The sequence below is a fragment of the Carassius auratus genome, chromosome 29 (assembly GCF_003368295.1).
Source record: "Carassius auratus strain Wakin chromosome 29, ASM336829v1, whole genome shotgun sequence".
Classification (NCBI taxonomy): domain Eukaryota; kingdom Metazoa; phylum Chordata; class Actinopteri; order Cypriniformes; family Cyprinidae; genus Carassius; species Carassius auratus.
Window position 1 is genome coordinate 4981082 of NC_039271.1, and position 10397 is coordinate 4991478.

Here is a 10397-nt window from a genome sequence, read left to right on the forward strand (position 1 = left end):
TTTTTTCAATGAGCTGTTTATTTAAGATAGGACTAAATATACCTGGCTGTCTAGTGTTTTGTTGTATTGCAAGTGAGTGTATTATTAATACTATTGGCTACAAGTATCAAGGATTTCAAAGGGATGAACGGCAGTTTAATGGGACAGTATTGCATTTTATTGATGGCTGTTTTTTATTTCAACTGAACATTTTGTTGATATATTTTATTTTTGGATGGAATAACACCCTATGTCCCTCCCACTTTTGTGCATGTTAGTCCTGTTGAAATGCAATAAACAGTGATCTGGAGAGAAACATAATTTAGTCATTATTGAGTAAATGTTTGACAATGAGGATCATATAAATATATCCCAATTCCATTTCTTTCTCTCATGCACAAGGATCTAATGTGTCTTTTTTACACAACAAAAAAAATATAGAGTTAAGACAATCCAAGATGAAGATGGCAAAAACGACACTGACAAATCCTCTCAACAAACCAGTGTTGCCAAATGATGAATAAACATCAGTATCCCCAAATCTCATTCTCAGACAGTGTTTGGCATGACAGAAAATACTTCTTAATAAATCAATTTGAGCACTGATGGCTAACAGAGCGATGGATTTCATCATGTTCTTCCTCTCCTCTCAGCACCTTCTTTTCTGAAGAATAAAACATAAGATACTATCATATAAAAAATTGCTCCCACAATAATTTTAGTGATGCAATGCATCAAGAAATCTCAAATTTGTTCACCATTTTGCATTTTAGGAAAATAGCTTGTATATTTTGAATAAACAAATCCACAAATTCAAACACATTGGTATTATTACCAAATGTATAATTTGTTATTACATTCCATGACCAGTGCACTTAATTTTCACACAAAATGACAAGTGGCAATATTTAATAACCTTCTATTTTTAATAACAACAGTAACAATCCATCAAACACACTGTAATTGAGTCCCTCACGGCCTCGTTTTGAAAACGGAAATATGGCGCTTCCCAGACTAATGTTTATGTTTGTTATTTTATCAACTACACAAACCATTTCCACAAGCCAAACTGTTTTTGATTTTATTATTACTAATAGTAATATTTTCATTATTATTATTGCCACATAAACAGCAATAAAAAGCCCAGGCGCGCACTGAGATCTGATTGGTTCCCAAAGAGGAAACACGCATCATGTGACGCGTGTGTCATCATCATTGCCTGAGAATCAGCTGATCCGTCCAGTCTATTTCCAAGACTCAGACACTGTCACGGTCGTGACTTTCATATCATTTTTGTGCGTTTTTAAATCTGTAGGGCATTTTGAAAATATATTTGAAATCCATTTTTTTTTAAAACGGACGTCTTTCCGTCGCTTCGAAACGAGCTTAAAATCCTCTTACAGCAGCCGCAGCAGCAGCAGTCATGGCGCTCAGCGATGCCGACGTCCAGAAGCAGGTGAAAAGGCGTTCAAATGCATAATTAATGTTATATTAAAACACTGTAGCAAGATTAACCCTCGGCGATTTGACAAATGCATTGTTTAAGGCGAACGTGGCACGAGCATGATGTGGCCTTCAAGGTTGTTCGTCATTTATGCTTTACACACGCGCTTGAATCACGAGACCTGTCTATATAATAAAAGTGCATTTTATATTAATACATTTGAATACTTAGATAAATGTGGATAAATGATTAATAAGGAAAAACAATTATTGAGCATCTCATTCAAAAACAAATGCACCAAGGTTGTATAATGAATAATAATATCAAGTATTCACGACGAAAAGACCAATTTTAGAATGCAGGTGATGGAGGTTCTGTATAATAATAACATACTAAACACACACACACACACACACATACACATTCCACATAATTGTGATGGAGCCACAACAAGGCAACTCATTGCTACTGTAACTTAGAACAGATTTAAGTGGTTTTTAAGCATTGTTATCCTGTTAGACTTCTGCTTTTCATGTTCCTTCCTTTAAAGCTTTACCCGCCGATAGATATTGAATTATTGTTCTTTTGATTCCCATATCTTTCCAGATCAAGCACATGATGGCTTTCATTGAGCAGGAGGCCAATGAAAAAGCAGAGGAGATTGATGCTAAGGTATTGATTTTTTTTATTAATATTATTATTTAGTATTCTAGCTTTAAATGATTCCTCTAAAGAGTATCTTTAAGAGGTTGTGACGGTGGAAATGGTGTGAAATTGTGAGACTGGCCATTGATAAGAGCTGATATGATGATAAGTGTCTCTCCTGCAGGCAGAGGAGGAGTTCAACATTGAGAAAGGCCGGCTGGTCCAGACTCAGCGTCTGAAGATCATGGAGTATTATGAGAAGAAGGAGAAACAGATCGAACAACAGAAGAAAATGTGAGTGTGACTTCCTCTGCCTGAAACAGTCAGACGCATAAATCATTACTGTGGAAACTTCCAGTTTCCTCAAAATGTGCCACCGGTACTCAAACAGTTATTTCATGCAGTAAAAAGTTTCAGATCATTTAGTTATTTCTGAATGTTCAGATATTTTAAATGTTTGCTTCATGTCCGCAGTCAAATGTCCAACCTGATGAACCAGGCCAGACTGAAGGTCCTGAAGGCCCGCGATGACATGATTTCGGTTAGTTTGCATACTTTTTTTTTAGCACATCTAGCTTTATAATAAATATTGGGTTTATGCTGTCTGTTTACGCTGCGTTTTTTTTTTTTTTTTAAAGGATTTGTTAAACGACGCACGTCAGCGACTAGCGAATGTTGCCAGAGATCCATCCAGATACGCTGTTTTGATGGACGGACTGGTCCTGCAGGTGAATGACTGTATGATTTAACAGTATAGCAAACCATGTTCGTCAAAGACTGTATGCGAGTCTTAACCAGCACACGCTCTGGTATTCTCATGTTTCAGGGTTTTTATCAGCTCCTGGAACCCAAAGTGACCATCCGTTGCCGCAAACAGGACGTGGGCATAGTGCAGGTCTGTAGTCCACTAAACCTTAAATTAAAACCTATTAAAAATAAATAAATGTTAACTGAAATAAAGCTAAAAATTCAGCTCGTTGCTAAGACATTACTACTTTTCATTTAGTTTAGCTTGATGTATTCAAATAACAAAATGTTAAATAAATAAAAAAATAATAAATAAATAAAAAAGTGAAAAACTAAAAGCATAGAAAATTAGTAAAACTTTGAAATTAAAATGTGAATAAAATATAGCATATTAATGAAACAAAAACACTGGCTTCAGCAATCTAAACTTATATGAAGTATTATTTAATGTAAACTATGTATTTTATTTTAGGTAGTTATCAAAAAAAAAATTGTAACTTGATGTGCTAAAATAACTATAAGTGACACTTAAATATAATAAATAAAGACACATCAAAGAATGTAAAAAACACAGCAAAATTACTAACTCTTAGAGTAAAATGCTAAATGTAATACACTGTAATAGTATCTCAGTGAAACTAATTTAAATATGCTTTAACTTTAACTTTTATATAGTTATACACACACACAAACATTTTAACTTGTATTAAAATAACAAATGTGTTTTATTAGGCTTCTGTGCAGAAAAACATTCCCATCTACAAGGCAGCAGTGAAGGACAATCTTGAAGTGCGTATCAACCAGGATAACTTCCTCTCTCCAGAAATGTAAGCATCTGCCGTTTCAGTAACTGATTTACAAAATTAGCCTGAATATATTTTTTTATTTAATTGTAATGTTTGAATATATGAAAGGAAAGTCTGTGTGTTTTTTTGTGTAGCTCTGGTGGTATCGAGCTGTATAATGCTGATGGAAAGATCAAAGTGTCCAACACTCTGGAGAGCAGACTGGACCTCCTGGCACAGCAGGTACAGAAATTGGGCCCAGAAGGTTACGATTAAGAGACGCTGTGTGAATTGTACGATATATTTATGGTTTGTGATTCTTTTCAGATGATGCCGGAAATCCGAGTCGCCCTGTTTGGTGCAAACCAGAACCGCAAGTTCATGGACTGATCCTCACTCGCTCCAAACCACGGCAGAACGCCACTGTTTGATGTTGTACTTTTATTCCTATTCTGGTGTTAAAAACTCCATTCCTGTGTCTGTCTGTATTTAAGAAAATATCATGTGTATGTGTGTGTGTTCTGTATGTGGTGATTCACTATTGCTGTTAAAAAGGATCAAAATAGTGTTCCATTTGGTCCATAACATCTCATGTGTTTGATTCTGAATGCAGCTGTAATATAACACGGTTTACAGAAACGCCGGAGTGAGCTCAGTCTTAAACTGATGTAGAAATTTCATGGTTGTTTGCGAACTCACCCATTTTGTAGCTGTGGAGGGGAAGACAGACCCATCTTGAACATCCCCCAGAAAATCTAAATGGTGGCACAGACTTGAAAATTACTAAGTGTTTAATTGTTTCCGTTGAATTTTTATTTGCTTTCCTGTGGTGCAGAGCATGACCTGTATATCACAAGCAATCGTGTCTGTTATTGCTGCAAAGATTATATTGATGTGAAAATTATATATAATGAAAAAAAATATCAAACAAATATCTTCTCCCATTGTCTTCTTACTATGTAATTTGGAGAATGTCATAAGAAGTGTTTGCAGGAGGCTCTTACTCTTGGGTCACTTGAGATTTCACAGCATGTCACATGCTCTATTGTCATCACATTCTCAACATGTGCTGGTCCTGCAGAATGAGGAACTTCATAGCACTAGATGTACAGCCAGACAGCAGTGGAAATACATGCTCTCTGGATGTAAGACGAAGAGAAGGGAACAAAAAGAGAGTAATGAGCATAATAAACTTGCAGGTAAGGTCACTTTTAGCATGTGAATGGAATTCTTTATTATTAAAAATCAATCATGTTTGCAAGGTTTGCTGTTTTCCTACCACCGAAGTTCTCCAGATAACATTTTTAGGAATGTAAGATTATGCAAAAGCTGGGGTTTAAGCTACCATATTAAAATAACAAGGAAATAGAAAACAAAACATGTTGCTGAAGGATCTTTTTTTGTTTTATGATTATCAATTTGGATATTATAAAAATTGATTAAATTTCTGTGCCAAGTGATCTTACAATAGATCCTTTCAAATGCTTTCTGCATTTTAGTTAATTAAAAAGCATCATGTATATATTTAGGTATGGCTTTAGTGGCTCTTTTATATAAAGCATTGCAAAAATTACCTCAAATGTATATGATGAATGAAATCTGTTACTTGTTTCTTACTTGTTTTGGGGCACTGATTCACCCTTTTTCATGCATTTCACAGCATTATGCTTTTGACAAGCATTTGTATATATCTGGGCTGTCTTTAAGGACTACATCAGGCAGGGTCTGAAGGAGCTTTACAAAGACAAGATCATGTACCTGGAGCTGAGGCCAGACAGTCCAAGGTTTGTGCACCATATTTCAATGTATATGTGCACTAGGAAATAAAATGTGTATATTTTATAAATATGTTAGACGTTTGAACTTGATGGCACTACCCATGTGAGCAGTTCAGAGCAAATCATCCAGATTTCACAGGATCTTATTTAATCTTCTCTGTCCACAGGTTAAACTACATTAAATCAATCAATCAATAAATGGTCTCTCTTGTCCTGTGAATACACTAAGCCAAATGCATACTTGATTTACCTTAATCTTTACAAAACATCAACAACAATAATATATTTTTTAATGTAAATAACTTTCCTTTATGTTACCAAGGGTCACAACAGTCAGCTTTAGTATTTTTTTCCCATTCCTTTTAAAGAGCTTAGGTCTAAGCCATGTTAGTTTATTTAATAAAGTCACTTTAATGGTTACTGTTTCAAGAAAAATAAATAACATTTCTACTATCCAAATAAGATTTTTTTCAATTTTAACACCACTTTAACAGGGTTGAAACTTCTGATTTTGAGATTATGGATAATAATGCTTGAAACATCAGCTCAAGATTACAAAAACAAAGACACGTGTTATTAATTACTGCAGAATACAAACTTTTATCTCTGTCATTTGAATTCAAAAAGATGAAATATGGTCTAGGATTTCTGACATAATTTAACATACTAAGAATATTAATCATCAATCACATAAATCTGATCTGAATGCATTTTTACGAAGGTCTCTTAGTGTGTCTCAAGCGGTACAAGAGGCCATTGAAATGCAGAGAAAATATCCAGACGTTGTTGCTGGGTTCGACCTGGTAATCTCATCTTTGACTTAAGTTACAGTTGATGGCCATGTCGGCAGAATGCAATATTAAATACTAAATATGTTACTGTCTGCACTGTGTAAGCAAGCCACGGCAATAACAAAGCCAAAATAACTGAACCAGGATGAGTCGGTTCGAAAAGGTGACATGGCACCATGATGCTCACTAAAGAGTCAAATTTGACTTTATCAGAATTTAAAAAAAAATAAAAAATAAATAAAGGGTTAAATTTAAATTACCACATTTAGTATTAGTTTTAGCTCACTTCACTATATTTGGTAGAAACAAAGCTTTTTGAAGTTTGGAATAAATTGAACCAATTGCTTTGCAAAATTACAGTGAAGCTCTTAAAACACCAGTCGCTGGTCAAAATGGTGTAAATGCAATTCACCAAAAACATACATAAAAACACCTTTAACAAACCAATTGCAAATATTTAATCAAAAGTGTAACCCAAATAAAAAATAAAAAAAAACTTCAAATAAAGTGACCATACGTCCTCTTTTCCCAGACATGTCTTGGACAGGATTTCTAAATTGCCTATTGTGCCCCGAATCGCATAATTCGATTTTGAAGTGCGCATTTGATGGACACTTTACTATCCCATGAGGCCATGGGAGATATTCATACTAGAATTTACTTTAGCAGTCGTGAATTAAATTCTAATTCAAATGTAGTACCTACTCAGTCAGTACGGGATTTTGAATGCACTGTTTGTTTTCCTATTGTTTTCATACTTGCTGAAAGTAATGACTGAATAGTAGTTTGAACAATAGCGTGCAGGCACTGTACAGTCTTGGGGTGTGAGACCTACAGAAAACGGTCAAAGCAATGCAAATATTTGTGCATAATGAATAAAGACTGTAGAGAGCACATCAACACAGAAAACCTGGACATTTTAATCCATTTATAAAAAGAAAACTGATTGTCATCCTAATCAAATACCATTCAAAATTAAGTCTGCATAATATATTCTATAATACAGTATTTGTTTTGTTTTATTGATTGCTTGTTTAAATGTGCCAGTGAAACACTACTCTTCCTTTTCATTATGCAAATGCAGATTTCTAGAAGTATGTCATAATAGACATTAGTTCATGAGAACATAGCCTCATTTACTGAAATTGTGTGAATTTGCCAGTTTGAACCACTGGTTCAAAAAACAAATGAAGTAGTGTTTCAAAGCGTCCATCTCTAAGTTGTTTAACAGTTAAAGTTAGTTGTACAATAACAGATTTGAACAGGTGTGCTGTGGATGTTTGTTTTTAGATGTGGATGGTTCAGATGTGAACAGGAGTGTTAGATGATCTGTTATTTAAAGGGGGGGGTGAAATGCTCGTTTTCACTCAATATCCTGTTAATCTTGAGTACCTATAGAGTAGTACTGCATCCTTCATAACTCCAAAAAGTCTTTAGTTTTATAATATTCATAAGAGAAAGATAGTCTGTACCGATTTTTCCCGGAAAAACACGACCGGCTAGGGGCGTGACGTGTGGCCGGAGCTAAATAATCACGAGCGCCAGTAAGCTTTTGCGTTGAGAGCGTGTGGCAGCTGTGACATTACTGTGAGGAAAAACACATCCAAAACAAACCATGGCTTACAGTCAGATTCAGCGTATATTTATGATCCAGAATCAGATCCAGAGGCTGAAATTGAACAAGAGCAGAATCAGCAATCACTCTCTATGTGGTATGTACTGAAACTGTATATATTTGCTTAGCGGTTTTGGAAAATGACTAAGTTCCACTTTATGTCGTCTTTTTTGTTTTTTTGTTTTTTTTTAAGCTGTACATGTGGAAAGTGCAGTTTGATGACAACATCGCATGTTGTTTACTTGATGTGCTTACGCGCTGATAGCTAAGTTAACAACACAGAGATATTTGAAGCAGTTTTACTCACCGCCTGCGGTTCCAACACACGATCGTGACCCTTTTTCGTGGGAACCGCATTATCCTTAAGAAATAAACGATGTGCAAATCCTGCGTCAAACTGGGCCTTGTTTGTAAAACAAGCATCTTCGAAATGCAGGGAACAAACAAAAACACTTGCACAACTTGTACAACTGTAAAAATAAACTCCATCCACTGGTCCCTTAATGCTGTTTCTCTTTTGGTAATCTGTGCAGGGTTGTCTTGCCCTGGCAACCAAAAACACACTCCTTTTGTGACATTTCGCGACGCTCTCGCTCTGATCAGTGAGTCTGTGCTCAGCCTCTCAGTGCTGTGCTATACGAGAGGCACTCGTAAAAGTAAAAGTTACTTTTAAAAGTAACGCATTACAATATTGCTTTACAAATTGCTTTACTCCATAAAAAGTGTTACTGTTATTTAAAGTAATGCATTGCATTACTTTTGTATACTTTTTGTCACCTGGGCTGGAAATGCTCCAAAGTTATATTTTAAGCAATTGTAAAGGCACTTTCACACCAAAGTGAAATGAAAAAGCCTCAGTCTGAAGGAAATACCTTTGCACCTCACTCCAAATCTTTCTCAACATGGGGACAGGAGAGGTGTCAGTGAATAAATGGGAAAACTAAGTAACTGGTGTTACTTATTTGAAAAATATATTTTCTTGTGCATTTAAATGATGTTTTATTAACAAAGTTCGGGAGAAGCACGAGCAGATAATTAACACAGGTGGAGAGCACTCAGCAATCAATGGTAAGAGGTGTATATATACAGCAGTCTCACCTCAATTCATTTGACAGTCTCGCAGCATCCCCCCACCACCCCTTCTCCACACTTCTAATCCTAAACCACTTACATAGGGTAGGGGGGAGTACTCTGGGTTCGGGCCGAACTCCGAGCTCAGAGCCCTCCCTCCGGACAGCACGCCAAATACGCATTAAATCTTACCCTCCCAATTGTATGTAAGTGTGAACTCGTGAAAAGCAATGCATTATTTTACTAGTTACTTGAAACAAGATTTATTTATTCACATATTTTCATTTGAAAAGTCATTTTAGTTATGTAGAAGAATAATTTATGGTTGCACTTTTCCCCTTTATCAACAGGTACAGATCTTTGTCCGATTCCTAAATTAAAACCTCATATTTTCCTTTCTGGTCAGCACTGATCTCCTGACAGTGTTTAGTCTCTCTGTTCTGTAAAGCGTGTCCCTGAAAACAAGACAAAACACCAGGAATATCCTAAAATGTATCTGAACATGCAATGTTTTGCATGCAGGGATATTTTTATTTTGGCATTAAAAGTACTTTCTAGGTCATGATTTATCTAGGCTTTTTGTGCTGCTTTAAACTTTTAGCATGGAAATCTGGAAATCTGCCTGAGCTGGGATCAATTACACAACAATTATTTTCTGATCTTCAGAGTCTACATTTTCAAGATACCATTAGAAGGGTTTGCATTTCAGCCTCTCTCTCTCTCTCTCATTCTCTTTCTCTCCAATACATCACTGGTTTGACTGGTTAAATGATAAGCAAACAGCTATTCAAGCAAAACGCTGACAAAGTTCAAATTATATCCCTATCCACATCACAAATGTTTGGTAGACAAACATTAAGTCAGCCTGTCAAAGCATTAAATTGATGTCAACAGAAGAAATAGCACTCTCTTGGTTATGTGTCCAACAGATGATAAAAGTGGATTTCTTTCATGATACCTCTACTGGAATATGCCAGGCTATGTGAAACATTTTCTTACTGATCCATCCAAACTTCTGCCACTCTGAGGGCATTTCTCTTCATCACACTGCTAAGATCAGGCATGTAGGGTTTGTGTGGCCTCTCGATGTGAGCGATTTTAGAGCAGGGCACAATCTCTATACTTCCTCCACACAGCCACACCTGAACCAAAACACATGGAAACTCAACACAGTTTACCATGGCCACTATGTAAATATAGTATACTATGTAGGAGGATGATCAACATGTTTGCATTTGAGTGTGGTTTACCCGTCCCAATCTCACAAAAGAACAGACAATCAACCACAGGAATTTTGGGACTCCTGTAAAACAGACAAAAGACTGATCTGTTACTCATAATGAATATACTGCATACCCCAGTTACACTCTTAATAGAACTTAGCAACATCAGATGAACAGCATGATTGCCAATGAGAAACAAGAAGAATTTAACATTGAGTCACTTTTTCTATCTTTATCCAGATAAATCAGCACCACGCTGAGGGTGGGCAGATTGTGGGGGTATTCACGGCCAATGCATCTACAGAAATAGATGAATGCA

General features: G+C 35.9%; 2 protein-coding genes across 4 annotated transcripts in view; both read left to right on the forward strand.

Annotated features, from left to right (window-relative positions):
• Positions 1-10397, forward strand: part of LOC113048471 (B-cell receptor CD22-like) — a 1131192-nt gene that overhangs the window by 674799 nt on the left and 445996 nt on the right. The window lies entirely within an intron of this gene.
• On the forward strand, positions 1175-4532 carry LOC113048548 (V-type proton ATPase subunit E 1-like). Its single transcript, XM_026210424.1, has 9 exons — positions 1175-1435; positions 2030-2095; positions 2253-2362; positions 2543-2609; positions 2707-2796; positions 2895-2963; positions 3548-3642; positions 3756-3843; positions 3928-4532. Exons 1-9 carry the CDS (start codon positions 1403-1405, stop codon positions 3988-3990), a joined length of 681 nt encoding a protein of 226 aa, XP_026066209.1. The 5' UTR covers positions 1175-1402; the 3' UTR covers positions 3991-4532.